The 16835-nt window shown below is 37.8% G+C and overlaps 4 protein-coding genes across 5 annotated transcripts in view; 3 read left to right on the top strand and 1 right to left on the bottom strand.

Annotated features, from left to right (window-relative positions):
• Positions 1-16835, top strand: part of LOC131432449 (actin-histidine N-methyltransferase) — a 359207-nt gene that overhangs the window by 100235 nt on the left and 242137 nt on the right. The window lies entirely within an intron of this gene.
• Positions 1-16835, bottom strand: part of LOC131432448 (uncharacterized) — a 215411-nt gene that overhangs the window by 82305 nt on the left and 116271 nt on the right. The window lies entirely within an intron of this gene.
• LOC131432452 (uncharacterized) lies at positions 5765-6529 on the top strand. Its single transcript, XM_058598741.1, has one exon. It carries the CDS (start codon positions 5905-5907, stop codon positions 6445-6447), a length of 543 nt encoding a protein of 180 aa, XP_058454724.1. The 5' UTR covers positions 5765-5904; the 3' UTR covers positions 6448-6529.
• LOC131432451 (uncharacterized) lies at positions 13312-14172 on the top strand. Its single transcript, XM_058598740.1, has one exon. The coding sequence runs from the start codon at positions 13324-13326 to the stop codon at positions 13879-13881; it is 558 nt and encodes a 185-aa protein (XP_058454723.1). The 5' UTR covers positions 13312-13323; the 3' UTR covers positions 13882-14172.

The raw sequence follows: 16835 nt of genomic DNA on the forward strand, positions 1-16835 counted from the left end.
CAAATTGCTTGCCAGACCAACACCTTCTCCCCAAACTTTTTCATCGCCACCGTGGTGTCAGCGTCGTCCAGGTCTTGGTACACCGATTTCGTATAATATAGCGGTCCGGGCATCGCTCGAGAGTCTTCCTTGGCGTAGGTTTCATCGTCGTTCAGAATGCATCCGTCTTTATTCTGTAGAATCCGGTTATACAGTTTTCGCGCTCTTGTTTTGGCCTGAACTTTCTGTATCAGGGACTTTTTGGGCACCTTCTGTTTCTTGAACTTTTTCAGAGAGTTCCGAACTTTGATCCGTTGAAATATCCCGATGCTGGTGTTGAACTGCTTGGCCAAATCCCGCGTCGACGCCGATGAGTTTTTCCAGATGTACTCAACCGCTTTTAAGTCCCGGCCGGGCTGGCTGGGACCAGTTTTCCTACCGGATCGGGGCAAATCCTTCATGGAAAGGGTCTTACCGAACTTCTCGATAATATTTTTGACACTGGTGTGGTGTACTTTCACCCGTTTTGCAATTTCGTTGTGCGTGACACCACTTTCTGAGCACCAAGTGTGCAGAATTTTCTTTCGCGTTTCCGGATCAATTCGACTCATCATTGAAACGATAAACCGTACCGAAACCAATCGATTGCGCAGCTGTTATTGACATGTAAACAAACATGTCACCGCAAAACACGCTGCAAAAAATTAGGCCGTTTCAGAGTAATAACTGTTTGAATGTTTCGATTTCTTCGCGTTTCGCCTTCGGCTCATCAGTGCTTAAAGCAGTTCAAATTGATCCGCCATCTCTGCCTAACAGTTCAATTTGAACCGCTAAGCAGACGCAAAGTCCACACTATTTATGTGACACTAGGTGCCATATCCTATCTGACGTCTGGGACGAATGTTTGTGTTTGAATGTTGCTAACTACTTATCGATACACTCCTTAGTTGTTATTCAAATTTGGATGATTTAATACGATTTTGACATTGTACTTTAAACGACGATGTTAATTTTTGTTGAATCCGAAGAATATGCTTAGAGCATAAGATCATTCATTTGAACCCAGTGAAATGATGGGATGCGATGAAATTTGGAAGTTTTACATTGGATCACAATACCTTTTATTTGAACTTAAGTTTGCTGAAAACGGTTGCGCCATCTCTGAGAAAAATGAGAAAGTAATTTGAAATTGGAGTTTTTACACTAAACACCCTGTTATTCCAAACCGGCAAGGAAATTCGAAGTAAAATTCGGGACATTTGTATGAGACAATTATACCTTTTATTTGAGTTAAAGTTTGTGGAAATCGGTTCAGCCGTCTCTGAGAAAAAATAGTGCACTTATATACATTTTTTTGTCGTAAAATAGGACTTATTTTACTATGGGGTGCCTTTTCAAAATTTACCCTCTGAGAGAGTGATAAGTTTTTGAACGTGAATATCTCCTGTTGTATCTAATGAATTAACATACTTCTTGCGACATGCCATCGGAAATATGATCACAATTTTACGATAAAATTTTCAGTTGTGTGACATTATCTCAAATAGTTCAAAATTAAACTTTTCTGAAATGTTTGGTAAAAACGAGTGTCAAAGAGGCGCGTCATAAGGCGCGTTTGCCTTTCTCGTATTTCGAAAGCTCATAGCTCAGTGATCCGTAGAAGGATTTATATAATCTAACTATCAATAGAATCGAAAATTTTCAACTTGAACGTGTATTGCAACAACATTGAGGTTAAAATGGTTAAAGCCGGGGTAAAATAAATGATATAAAAAAAAAAAAACATTGAGGTTTTTCAATAGTACACTGTTGTACATAGTACAGTTGTGTGGTTCATTTTTCCTACCATTTGCTGAGCAACTGTTCCCGGAACAAGATACACGAGAGCAACATAGAGGACCTGTCGTCTCACTGTTTCCCGTTCTGCGAAGAGGAAAGGAATTTTAGCAAAGAGGCTGTCCGTACACCGTTGCCAGTAGCAGGTATAAAATGAAATGTGATGCGAGAAATAGCGTCATTTAAGTTAAACCAGCTACTCTGAACGTACGAGACACCGTCAGCACGATGGCACCGAAAACCGGTAGAAAGGCAGCCAAAAAGTCCAGCAAGACCCATTCGAAGCACTTTTAAGTGCTAAAGATCATCCTAAAGAACTAGTTGAATTTTGTCGTTTTCCTACCATTCTTCGAGCATCGAGCAACTGTTACCGAAACAAGACACACACGAGACCAATCTCAGATCTCAATATTTCCTACCAAAAGATTCATCGAGATGGAAATAATTTGTACCGTCACTAACACATTCAATTACGAACGGCAATGCGAAAGCGAAAGTGATGATGTTGAACACATCTTTAGGGTCTTGTGAAAATTTGCCATGCGAATCAGGGTTGCCATTAGAGATGGTCGGGTATAGAAATTCTTATACCCGAACCCGACCCGTACCCGAGTGATCAGCAAAAAAAATTACCCGTACCCGACCCGTACCCGATTAAAAATTTAAAAAATTACCCGTACCCGACCCGTACCCGATCAATAATACAAAAAAATTACCCGTACCCGACCCGTACCCGAAAAAAAATAAAAAATTTTACCCGTACCCGACCCGTACCCGATTAAAAATTACCTGTACCCGTACCCGACCCGAACGAGTAGTAAAAATTTTGCCAAAATTCAGTATGGAAAAAATAAAGTGTTTTAGATATCGAGCCGTATCAGGCTCTAGTTGGTAAGAAAAATACATTAAAATGCTTGTTTACTTTTAAACATATAAATACAATGTGAAGCATGAATAATGTAATGTAACTTTTTTTTAATCATGCAAACCATTTTCGTTCAGCGGAAGGATACAACTAAGTTTCTGTCAAATCAGAAGTGACATTGAGGTTACCAATGTCGAAATAACCGCTAGTTCAAAAATAAATGTTAGATGGCGGACCCTGTAGATTTTCAATGTCTTTGGTACTTTATACTAATTTACAAATATGAACAAAAGGGAGTAATATCAACTCAAATTTTTCGAAAAGTATATTCACCCAAAATGTCGTAATACCCGTTGTATTCAATTTTGGGTAGGTATAGTTTTTACGAAACAGTGCGACTTTTGATCCAATTCTTTAGAACCACAAGTAAGCGTGCTCATTATTTTGACACACAAATAAAAATTCACATTCGAATCACTTGAAAAATCACGTAAAATAGTTCCAAATGTCAAATTGAATATTACACGTGACGAAAATGAATGTTTTGCTAACATCCCCTAAAATGAATAGTGTGTTATCAGTTCGTTTACTTGAATTGACCAAAGAATCAAACAATGTACGTGTATTCCCGGTGTGAAAAATTCAATTTTGAACATGGTGAACAGTGAGTCCTTCAAGTGTAAGTAGTTTGAACATTCGTAGGAAATTTTTTTGGTTACAATTTTTTACTACAAAGCAAAATGAATTATGATTTTGATTTAAATTAATCTGTCAACTATGCCCGTTTTGTAGCCTCACAAACCCACACCCACGATGTTATCGGTAGCTGGTGGTTTTTACAGCCATTGAACCGGTGGAACCCTCAACGAGTGAACACGGTGAAAATTTGAGTATTTCGCGAGAAAAGATTTTCACCCTTACTTTTGCGACTCCACGTTGTCACGCATCGAGATTTTCACTTGTTGTCCAGTGAAAAGAAACGAAAATTAACTAGCAATATAGCCCAACTTGCTGTGCCATCAATCGGTGTCATTTCAAGTGAGGTGACACCACCCAGAAGTGCAGAATAAGAAGAACTTCTATGCAGATTTTCTGAATTAAATGTTCATGTTTTTATGGTAAGAATCCTAATGATTTTTATGAAAATTTTGAAAATCTCCAACCAATATTTAAAATAACAGTTTTCTGGTATCTGAATGTGATATGAGTACTACACTACATTTTATATACTGCCCATCCTTGCATATCAGTCCCATATGGAAAATCGGCATGTTGAGAAAAAGACGATCAAAAGTTTATTTCCGATTTTTTTTATTTATTGTGCTCCCTAATGCTGGTCCCGGGTTGGCGGTTCAATGCATAGGACGCTGGTCTTACAAGCCAGCTGTCGTATGTTCGAGCCCCGACCTGGAAGGATTCTTAGTGTCAGTAGGATCCATAGTACTAGCCATGCAATGATTCTGTACGCTAAGATTCGGCTGCGAAGTCTGTTGAAACAGAAAGGCCAAATTCCACGAAAGGAATGTAATGCCAAGACTTTGCTTTGCTCCCTAATGGTAAATCTTGGTATTATTACATGAAATATCGGTAATAAACCTTTGCTGTTCCAATATTGCAACAAATGAAATTATTGAAATTTTGCACTGAATGGGACTGATATGTGGGTACTTTAGCATATGGGACACAGAAATGAGTTGATATTTTTTTATATTTTACTGAACAAACCCTCAACTTTAATTGCAATTTCTGAGAGTATATTGAGGAAAGACTCCATTCCTCAAGCTAACTCAAAATTGGCGAAAATCGATATGGGACTGATATGCGAGTATGGGCAGTATATGAATCAAATAATTTTTACTGGATTGTGCATTAAACAGCTTTAAAATGGCAGTCCATCAAAACCTACGTGAAAAGTAGATTCCGACCGCAACATCATAGAGCTAAGGCAGTGTGTCTTATTAAATATGTTATAAACAAAGTAGGGCGGGAAATATTCACATACCTTTTCACGTAACTATGATTGATACTTTTTTTAAATGAAGAAAAAAATGAAAAAGATGACAGTTGACAGGTCTGGTCCTAGGCGCGAATGTCAAAACCCCTTGAATCAAATTGATTATTTTTCGGAAGAACTGTTTTGCAATGAAAAAATCTCGTCAACGTGTAAACATATTTCTGTGAAGTGTCGGGTAATCGATCCGAAAAAACAATTTACCCGTACCCGACCCGTACCCGAGTGAGCGGTGAATTTTTTTACCCGTACCCGACCCGTACCCGAGTGAGCAGTAAAATTTTTTACCCGTACCCGACCCGTACCCGATTGAAAATAAAAATTTTTACCCGTACCCGACCAAAAACCCGTCGGGTACGGGTACGGGTCGGGTTTCGGGTAAAATACCCGATACCCGACCATCTCTAGTTGCCATATATACAGGTAAATCTGTATTTTATATATATATATATATATATATATATATATATATATATATATATATATATATATATATATATATATATATATATATATATATATATATATATATATATATATATATATATATATATATATATATATATATAGATTAATCTGTATTTTTATTATTACCAGGTCATTGCAATTGTCTCGTACTGAAATTTCGAGAAGAACTGATATCTTCGAATTTCATAGTTTCAATAAAAATAAACAACAGCAAATTAAAAAGGAATTGTTTCAAGTTAGCAAGTTTGGAATATATAGTTGTAGAATAGTAGCTGTTTAATGTAACTAATCTGTACTTTAATGTAGGTGCATCGCTTCAAACTCTATTAGTGAAAAAGGAGAAAGCTTGCACAATTCATACAATCAATCAACTGACTGATATTCGGAAAAGTGATGGGAGCGTGTCAGTTTTTTCGTATTCACGACATCCAGTTATGTCTCTGACATTACCCACCCACCTTTTTTTGCATAGAATCAGGGTAATCCGGAACCGGAAGTCAGATTCAGAGAATTTATGACATTTTGAAGGGAAATGGAAAATTGATTTTGAATTGTGACCAACTTTTGCACTGAATTCTGCTCACTGTACTGTCCACTGAAACTAAATACTTTCGCTGCGGAATCAAAAGGTCAGAAGCTAGAGCTTACTTGACGACACTTTGAGATAAGATAAGGGCGAGATAGAAAACACCACACACTATAAATACGCTCGAAACGGAACATAAATCACAGTCGTATTTGGATCATGGCAGGAATCACAGTATCGGAATTGAATCGTTGTCTCCAGGCTTGTGGATTCGATGCACTGGGCGATAGTCTGGCTTCGACAATCACTGGAAAGATCAACGGATCAATCGGCAGTCGCAATGAGGCGGCCATGTTTATTGCTCAGTTATTCCACGAGAGCAACGGCTTTAAGTACCGGGAAGAGAGAAGTCGTGGTGCAGGACAACCTTACCCCCCGTACTACGGTCGAGGATACATACAGTTGACCTGGGACTACAACTATCGTGCAGCGTCCAAATATTTGTACGGCAATGAAAGTGTTTTGTTGAATGACCCGGATCGGGTATCTAGAACCCCGGAAGTTAGCATGGATGTATCTACCTGGTTCTGGAAAACAATAGTTCGTCCCAAAGCGGCACCGTTCGACAATTTTTACCGCACAACCGGCGCTATTAATGGAGCATTGGAACCTCCTGGTAGTGAGCTTGCAAGACGACGTTACAATTTGTATTGCAAGGTAGCTCAGGTGCTAGATGCTTATCCTTTGGCTCGCGAATGCTAGACAATGAAGTGTTTTATTTACGTCAAAAAGTTTGGCTAAAGCTCTGGAAATGAAATAAATGTGTAGTGCAAAACTACGAAGTTTCCGCCACTATTACAAAGTATGGAATTTTCAATGAACATAAAAGAAATCCGTATATTATCTGATTCCGTGGCGTCCGAGAAAATTTGGCACCCGGGGCATTTATCGCCCTCATCGTTGGTTTAGTGAGCAAATGCAAAACAAAAAAAATGCTGAACTCCATCTCCGGAAAGACTTGGTCGAGCAAAAAAAAAGTCCAAAGGATTGGTTTGCCGCCCGGGGTGAATGCCGGTTCTATTCCCGGTCCCACTTACTTCGATTTAGCTCAAATTTTACATAGGGACTTGTTTCGAGGTTTTAAACTTTTGAGCACTACCGTTTTTCGAAATTTGAGATGATTCCAAAATATTAACACCCTAATAATGTACAGTGTTTTCCATTCGCGAAGTAATTCTGAGATTTACACGATTTTACTAGATGAATTGATTGGCACTCGAAGTTGAACGTCTAAAAAAATGAAAATAATTAAACCAAATAAAATAGGGGACTACGTAGACTTTTATTTTTGGGAACAGTAAATAAGCGATTTTAGCAAATCGGAAATGATTCATACTTTCACAGAAATGCGAAAATCAGTTGGTGGTGCCTTGACATGAGATAGATAAGACTCGACCCCAGACGGTACATGAATTGTGGGTGGTGATCTCAAACACGGGTTGATCGCAATGAAACGTTATTACACCATCGCAGCTGAATGATTCTTTCTCTCTCTCTCTCTCTTTCTGTCTGCGAGTATGACGAAATCAAGCTTCCATGATTACCGCGACAACCGACAAGAGTTGAGCCAAAATTCGTCCTTTTGTAGTGTAATGTGATTTGCTATGCTGATATGCTGCTAATTAGTTGCTGGATACAGAATTATTTCAAAATATTCGGACCAATGATGAAATTCATATCCTAATGGATGGCAGAACTAAAAGTTCAAGTTCAAGAAGTTTTTAGTTCTGCCATTTTGAATAATTTGAAGAGCATATCCAATTTAAGATGTGATCGAGTTTTGTGGTTTGTGGATTTCGACGATAATTGGTTGTAGGATCCGGTTTTCCGATTTATAATACTTCGAAGTGCATTTAAATGTGATGTTGTGTTTTATTAATGTGAATTCGAGTTGCCTTTCTCGTATAGAAATTTTCACTTTACATGTGTGATCGATATAGCAAATGAAGTATTTTTCACTTCTCCCGAGATTTTTTTCACTCAAGACTAATTTTTGAAAAAGGGCGTATGTGTTTTTGGTCACATTATATTCAAATTTCTACTGAAAATTTGTCTTAGAAGAAGTTGTAGGTAATCAATTGAACTTTCTAAAATAACATACACTGAAAAGAAAATCTTACGATTTTTCGTGAAATCGAAAATAAAGCTATTTTTACCTGGAGCTGTTAGTGGAATGTATTCAACAGTTTCACTTTTTCTGTACCATTTAATTCCACTATTTCACTGTCACGTTATTACACTTTCACAGAGTCACTATACTTTAATGAAGCATAACAAACGTTACAATACAGTTACGCGTATTTCGGAATGTTACTTACATCCTTCTTCAGTGTATCGGTTTTATAAGTTTGTTTGAAAGAATGCTGTAATGCTGCTCCTTTTATACGAAATGTCTTATTGTCACCGGGTAAAAACGGGAAGAAACAGGTAGTAACAGACGGGTAAAACGGTAGTTTGATTGTCAGCGGAGGGCAACAATAAAGAAATGGAGTTATTTTTGAAGATTTCTAAACTTTCAGCTGTGTCTAATTTCCATGGGTTGGAAATTTGTCTTATGATTTTTATGTCGTTGGTAGTGAGTTCATGATCTTCAGAAAAGGCATGTTCAGCTACTTTTGACTTGAAATGATGTGGTAGTCCTTTCTCTAATTCTTTAGGTGCTTTCGCTATTTCAGCGACGTGCTCTTTGAAACGGATGTCTAGAGTTCTCTTTGTTTGTCCAATATATATTTTATCACAATGAGAACACGAGATTTTGTATATCCCAGATTTTTTCAAATTATCCGTAGGATCTTTTGTAGAACCTAGTAAGTTTTTCAATTGACAGTTCATGCTGCTGAATACTAAATCCAAACCAAATTTAAAGACGCAGAGATAATAAATAAAAAAGTTTCGCGAGGGAAAATTTTTTAACATCTTTCGAAAAACGATGTTTTTATAGGAATAAATGTATCTGAGCAATGAAATTTTATTCTCCAAGCAACGGTTCAATGAAAACTGATAAGGAACCTACTTCCAAAATGCAGTCATTTTCGAGATATGTGAATATGCCCTTTTTGCCTTTCTCATATAGAAAAGCTATGAAATCACTGTGAAAACCGACTTTATAACCGAGGCTCGGAGGGCCGAATGTTATATACCGTTCGACTCTGCTCGACGAACTCAGCAAATCTCTCTCTCTCTCTCTCTCTCTCTCTCTCTCTCTCTCTCTCTCTCTCTCTCTCTCTCTCTCTCTCTCTCTCTCTCTCTCTCTCTCTCTCTCTCTCTCTCTCTCTCTCTCTCTCTCTGTGTGTGTGTGTGTGTGTGTGTGTGTGTGTGTGTGTGTGTGTGTGTGTGTGTGTGTGTGTGTGTGTCTCTGTGTGTGTGACAAAAATATGCACTCACTTTTCTCAGAGGTGGCAGAACCGATTTTCACAAACTAAGATTCAAATGAAAGGTCTCATGGTCCCATAGCCTGCTATTGAATTTCATCCCGATCCGACTTCCGGTTCCGGAGATATAGGATGATATGTGCCAAAAATATGGATTACACTACTAACGGCTATTTACCGTCAACTATTTGGAACCGACTAACTAATTTGTCCACGGGCCGACGCAGGAGACTAACGGACACTCTAAGACTGACTAACTAACCGACTACCTCGTAATTCTTCCCAACTATGGGTTTTTAATGCTCCTAACATTTACTTTCGGGTGAAGCCCGAAGATTTTAGTACAAGCCGAGCTTGTGATTCTAAGTAGAAAGTTCATTCGACTTTCTCCCGAAGTTCTACCGAAAGCCGAGACCACTGCCACTATGCCAGAGGCAGTGACCAGTGTCCGTGAAAAAATAGCTTTGTTTTTACAACATTGCTGCGCTGACTGATGCTCGGAACTGTCTATGGTTTAAAAACAAAATTTCTTAAACATCGTTGCGATGACTAATGCTCGAAAATGTGCACGCTTCTATAACAAAGTTTATACACGAAGGTTGCGGCTACGCTGATATGAGAGTTTCCTTCACAATTTCCTACTTTTTCTACAATACTAGCAAATTCGAAGGAAAATTTGCTAAGGGCGCTGCATGCCCCCTTACTTACTTAGCTTGATGTTACCTGAAGGGTGAACATCACGTCGAATGCGTTGGTTTATAACATTGAGGTTTGTAGTTGGATCACAAATTTCCGTATTTATAATTACTATTGCCGGACCTCTTTACATATGCTTTTTTTTAATTTCCTAACCTTATGGTGGTCCTCGTGTGTGTGTTCTCCTCTGACGCCATCCTGTCCCATGGTATGCTTCTATTGTTGCTTTATCTGTAGGGTGATCGAACGGTTGCTAGTCTCGGACTCTGGGTTCCGTGTCGTTCTCATTCCTAATGGCTCGTTCTTCAGTGTTGGTGATTCGTATTAGGGCTTTCCGTTGTTTAGGTACTCGCTTCTTTGGGCAAAGTTGAAAATTGATCATTAAATCCTTTGCGTTTTTGGGCATCATTGAGATTACTGCCAGTGGTAATAATAGTTCCGTGAAAATGTGATGAAGCTTCTTCGTTGATTAGTCATGTATTGGTATTCTGTATTGTTGCTTCTCATCATGGCTTCTCGTTGGGTACAATGTGTTAAGGCTCCTAGCAGCCTTGATGTATTTCATTTGATCTCGTGGTTGTTTTCTTCGTAGTGTTTTTAGTTTTCCACGTATTAATAAACTTTGATTTTCATATGTTTGTTTATGGTATTCAGTTGAGCTTTGACGGTGCTCACTGAATAAAATATGGGATAGCAATTTGTAACGTTGTGGCATACCCACGCAAGTCATCTTTAACTGTGTTGACTGCGTTTACTTCCTTCTGGTTTTGTTATCAGTTGTACTTGTTGATGTAGCAATTTGTAGCATTGCCATTATTTTGATTTGTTATCACGTCTTCCATAGTAAACTTCTTCGTAAATTTTCTGTTGCCTCGATTTTTCATCTCCGCTGTTCTTCTTTCTGACATCTTGGTGATTCCCCGGTTCCCTTTGTCTTCAACTTGCCACCGCATCCGATCACACCCTCTCGTTCTCTTAGGTAGCTTGGCTAAGCTACCGACATCCTTCCTTCTGCGACGACTATTTTTCGAGCATGCACACAGTTTTGGGACTCAAAAAAAACTTTTAATCGTTTTGTATGATTCTGTGCCTTTAGTGTAATCATTTTTGTATTCTATGATTGTTATTATTATTATTTTTCTATACGTATTTCGTAATCTATTGGCTATTCTATTATTTGTATATACGTTTTTTTTCATAATCGCATTGTGCATCATATTCTCTTTTTTTTCATCATCATATCTTTGTGCATCGTAAATTTTTTTTTGTTTTCGTTATCATATTTGTTCTTTCTATTAGTTGGGTCTATGTTTTTTTTAATGCATTTAAGTGTATCTGCGATAGATTAACCCGCAGATGCAACCGTCTCTACCAGCTCGGCTAGTTCTTTATATGTTGATCTACTGTTTATTATTACGAAAGTACCATCAAAGTCGCTTTCGTTAGTTTTTTGTTTTGACCATTTCAGCAGATCAAATTTGATATCATTGTTATTTATGCATATTTCATATTCTTCGAAATATGAGAGTGCTCCCAAATCTTCCTTTTGGTCCCATCCAAAATCGATGTTTTCTAATCCGTCCATGTGCGGATTCAATTCTGTCTTTTGTCATTATTTTTAAATAATGTAAACCTGCCTGATTCGTCTTTAAGTTGTTTTGGGGAAGTTGTTTTATTTTCCGCGTCTTTCCGCTTCGCAAGTTCATTTTTTTCTGCTTGCTGCTGTTGACGCTTTTGCTGTCTAGTGACTATTGAAATAGGGTGTAAGGACTCGGCCTGTTCGGGTAGTCTGGATAAAAAGTCTACTGCTCCCCCCCTTTTCCAGTTCCGGAAGCACCGAAAGTGGTGATGAAAAACTCCATAGATAGAACTCACTTCGATTTCTCTGCGATGCTTGAACCGATTTTCACAAATCTTGATTTGAATTAAAGCTCATATTATCTTTGAAGCTACTGTGAAATTTCATCCGGATCCGACTTCCGGTTTCGGAGTTATAGTGTAAAGTGTGTTCAATATTGTAAACCGGCGAAACAAAAGCCGTAAAAAATTTTCTAAACTGGTTTCAAAACTACACAAATCGATAGTCATTATCAGTGGGCAACTAAACAAACCGATTCCAGCTATCCTGGCTCCCGATCTCCGGTTGCGGAATCACCGGAAATAGTGGTCATATATTCCAAAAGGGATTTCACTAACTTTTCTCAGCGATGGTTTGGCCGATTTCCACAAACTTAGATTTAGGTGAGAGGTCTCACGGTCCCATACGGTATTCCTGAATTTCACCCGGGTTAGGGTAAAGCGTGTTCAATATTGTAATGTTTCACATTTCTGGATTATTAGGAAAACAAGGAATCATAAATCACTTTCTTTTCTTATAGTTGTTCTATAATTTGACTTGACGGCATTGAACCCAAATTTATATATCGAAAATTAGAACCTGTGTGTTGTTCATTTGGCGCCCTTACTGAATTGTACATGTAATTCGAAAACCCGTGAATCAAGTAGGCTCAGTAAAATTTTTGCACAAATCAGCTCGTTTGGCGCCAAACGTTTTTATTGATAATCTAGTATTCATATTTAGCTCTACAGTCAGCTAACATTTCACAACTCCATACACGTCAAACAATCATCGGTGATCTAGAATGCATTGAGTGGAAAATTTCCAATTCCAAACGAATCGATTTTCTAGTTTTCTCTACTGTCCCGAAGGATTTTCCTCATGTACTATATCCTAAAACCTCCGCTTAAACGTCACCTTTCGAACAAAAAAAAATCATTTGTAGATCGGTTCACGCATACCAGAGAACATTAGCTACACACACTTTTCCGCTATTATTTTATATATATATATATATATATATATATATATATATATATATATATATATATATATATATATATATATATATATATATATATATATATATATATATATATATATAGAAGTGCACTAACTTTTCTCAGAGATGGATGAACCGATATTCACAAACTTAGACTCAAATGAAAGGTCTTGTGTCTTTTGTTTCATACAAAATTTTGTTTGGATAGGACTTGCGGTTCCGGAGTTATGGGGTAAGATGTGCAAAAATGGAAATAAGTGTACTATTTTTTTTGCAAAGATGGCGTGACTGCTTTTTACAAACCAAAATTTAAATTAATTCCCTTATGATTCTAAACAAAACTACTGAATTTCATTTGGATCCGACTTTCGATTTCGGAATTGTAGGGTAAAGTGTGTTAAAAATTTTATACCATCACTGAAAGAGGCGAAACAACACTCTTAAAAAAATCTAAATCGACATCAAAACTGCTCCAATCGTTAGTCATTGTCAGTGGACGGCCAAAGAAAGCGATTTTCCGATGATACATCTGCCGAAATGATACAATACTTCACAGATTTGCGAAAATACCAACTGACACTATGAGATAAGATAAGACTGGACCCACACGGTATATAAATTGTCTTGGCACATTATTTCACATCAGTCGTACGGGTGGTCATCTCCGAGACATGGATTCATCGCAATCGAACGTTTTGACGACATCGCAGCTGAACGATTGTCTGTCTGCCTGCGGGTACAAAAGAATCAAAGAGAGCCTAGCTTCTATGATTACCGACAAGATCAACGCATCATTTAGTGATCCTAAGGAGGCTTGCATGTTCCTTGCTCATCTTTTCCATGAAAGCGGTGGCTTTCAGTATCGTGAAGAAAAGACACACACAAACGCGCCGTACGGTTACTACTACGGCCGCGGGTATATTCAGCTGACCTGGGAGGATAACTACCGTCAGGCGTCCAAGGCTTTGTTCGGAGATGACCGTTTGGTGCAGAACCCGAATCTGGTGTCTAAAGATTCGACCACTTCTATGAGGGTATCGGTTTGGTTCTGGGAAAAGAAGGTGCGTCCCAAAGCGAAACCGTTCAACGACTTCTACCTTACCACCAAGGCCATAAATGGAGAATTGGAAAATAGTCGTAATCATCCGACTGCAAAACGTCGCTTCAAGTTGTATTGCAAAATACTAGAAGAGTTGGGCCAAGATTCGTCCTCTTGTAGTGTAATGTGATTTGTTATGCTGATATGCTGTTATTTAGTTGCTGGATACACAATTATTTCAATATGTTCAGACCAACGATGAAATTCATAGCACAGTGGATCGCAGAATTAAAAGTTTTTTGCTCAAGTTCAAGGTTAAGGAATTGATCTAAAGATTATGTTTTTGAATTATTTGGAAACAATATGTGATCGGTTTTTGTAGTTTGCAGAGATAGTTATTCCTTTTAGTTGATTCCGACGATAATTGGTTCCAGTTTTTTAATGTATTTTCATATGTGATGTTGAGTTTTATTAAAATGAATTTGAGTTGAACTATAGCGTTTATTCTTTTCGTATTTTTTAATCACAATCTTCTGTTTCCTATATTAAAAAACTTTTATTTTTATGCTAGGGTCATATTTTGGTCATATTTACCGCTGCTCATTGTAACATAGATGTCAAAAGCCCTTGATAATTTATCGAATAAATTGTGTATCAAACTAAAACATTGAGCACCAATTTTTTTTTCAATGATTGATGACCAACCCAAGGTCTTACTGATATTGGTTTCTGATACCGGATTTCGAAAATACTGGCCGCAAAGGCCCGAATTGAACGAAATTCGGTAACCCAAGTAGCATCTGTAACCTATTCATGAAAAGAATAAATCCTATGCTGCATAATGGTCGTATGATAGGTACAACGAAACAAGTCTCATTATGATGGTGACCATGAAGTCACCGCAACAAAATTTGGCAATGAAAATGTCAAAATGACACACTACAAGTCACAAAGTTAAGTAAAGATTTCATATCGGTTACCGTATTCGTTGTGATTCAACAAAGAAAAACAAATACAGTGTCGATTAAAAGTTTCCGTACATTTTCCCGGGCAATAATATTAAATCAATAAGTAGAGTACAATTTCTCAATTAAAAAAAAATGGGTATAGTTGAGCCTGTGCTCATACGAAGAGCAGCTGGAATTCGGAAGAACTTTTGCCGGTACTTGTGAGGCACAAACTTTTTTCTTGCTTTTCTGGAAAGTGTCTTATTCGAACTAAATGGTAGCCATTATAATAATTAAAAAAAAACGCATTTTAATTCATTGCGTTCGGTAAACTGTATTAAAATTTGCTTGAAATAATTTTTTATGGTTTTTCGGAACAAACTGGACCCCTTTCTCTGCATACCATTCTTGAACGACTTTGATGTAATGACAGCTTGCCAAATCTGTCCAAAACATTACGGGATGGTCGAGGGATCGAATGAACGGCAAAATTCGTTGTTGGAGACTCTTTTTTGTATAGTTCCGATGTCATTGTCTTATTTGTAACGAAAACTATCGTTTTTTTTTGCCACAGCTGCAAATGCCCTGCCATAAATTTTCTTGCAAATTTATCGACAAAAACAAATTTAAATTTGGCTGACACATCCCCCCGAGTCGTTGGCAAGTAAAATTTTTGACCTGGGATTTGCCCGAAGTCAGCCTTGAAATAGGTTTCATCGCCCATCAGAAGACACCCGTCGAACTTGGTCAGCACCTGGTCATATAGTTTCCGAGCATGAATTTTGACCACACTATTCTGTTTTATGGTACGATTTGGCTGTTTGCTAGCCCGATACAATTTGATTCCTTCTCGGAGTCGAGTTCTCCTCACGGTACTATGGGCAGCACCGAATTTTCTGGCAAAATCACGGTCCGACAGATTAGGATTCCTCTTAATCGTCTTCAAAATCTTACCACGCAGTTTCCGGTCGACAGTTCTACTCCGACGATTGGCTTGAGGCTTCCGAATCGTCGTCAATGTTTCCATATACCGTTTGATAACGCGCCATACGGTATTTCTGGGCAATTTCAGCTGTTCAGCTAGCCTAGATGCAGACCACAATGGATTTTCCAAATAACTGTGCACAATTTTTCCCTTCTTTCGGCTTTCATGTTGATTGTTTACAAAGTACAGTCGATTTGCGGAATGTCAAAAATCATACGTGAAGCTGACAAAATTCCCGACACGTGAGCGTCAAGAACTTCCAAATCCGTCCACCAGGAGCGCCACAATATGAGCAAAAGTTTGTTCCAATTCTAAATGAAGCAAGCTTTAAGTAACCAATAAAAATTTTTTAAGAACGCATTTCAATTTTTTAGCTCCAAATTGCATATGATGGGAACGAAAATATGAATATTATTCGTGTGTCGATGCTGTGAAACCCAACATATCGATGGCGCTAACATCTTCAATAAGTACAATGCTCATCATCACCACAAATATCTAATGGCACATAAATTTTGAGTCGACATGATGAGTTTAAACAATCTTGAATTCTAAATATTTTTGTTTTGAATAACGGATGGCAATCTTTGGTGATGGTGGAAAAACATCAACAAATTGTAGCTTGACACAAACATATATTTACCCTTTTTTCATAGAAATAAAATTGTGCTTAATCCACCTAACAGTGAGATGATACCTTTTTTTAGAAATATATAAATAGGCATAGAATTCGCTCAAACTTTAGAAAAAATTTAACGAGGACTGGAGGGCCGAGTGTCACATACCAATCGATTCAGCTCGACGAACTGAGCAAATGTCCGTGTGTTTGTGTGTTGTTTAAAAAGAGATCGAGATCGCAGAGATAACCGGACCGATTTTGATCAAACTAGTCGCAAATGAAAGGTCTCCCCGTCACCCTAAACGCTATGTGAGATCGGATGTTTACTTTTTGAGTTATACGAAGTTTTAATTTTTTGACAATATCTGTCGCAATTGACCTTGAAAACAGAATATGTTTTGCCTTTCTCATATAGAAAGGTTATGCAATCACTTGAAAAACCGACTAGTGAAAATTGGCCCGGAGGGCCAAGTGTCATATACCATTCGACTCAGTTCATCGAGCTGAGCAATGTCTGTGTGTGTGTGTATGTGTCAAATAATCTCACTAGGTTTTCTCGGAGATGGCTGAACCGATTTTGACAAACTTGGATT

This window comes from Malaya genurostris, chromosome 2 (assembly GCF_030247185.1).
Source record: "Malaya genurostris strain Urasoe2022 chromosome 2, Malgen_1.1, whole genome shotgun sequence".
NCBI classification, from domain to species: Eukaryota; Metazoa; Arthropoda; class Insecta; order Diptera; family Culicidae; genus Malaya; species Malaya genurostris.

What these genes read in the sequence shown, in the direction of transcription:
- LOC131432452 (XM_058598741.1), top strand. Translation starts at nt 5,905, where the DNA reads ATGGCAGGAATCACAGTATCGGAATTGAATCGTTGTCTCCAGGCTTGT.
- LOC131432451 (XM_058598740.1), top strand. Translation starts at nt 13,324, where the DNA reads ATGGATTCATCGCAATCGAACGTTTTGACGACATCGCAGCTGAACGAT.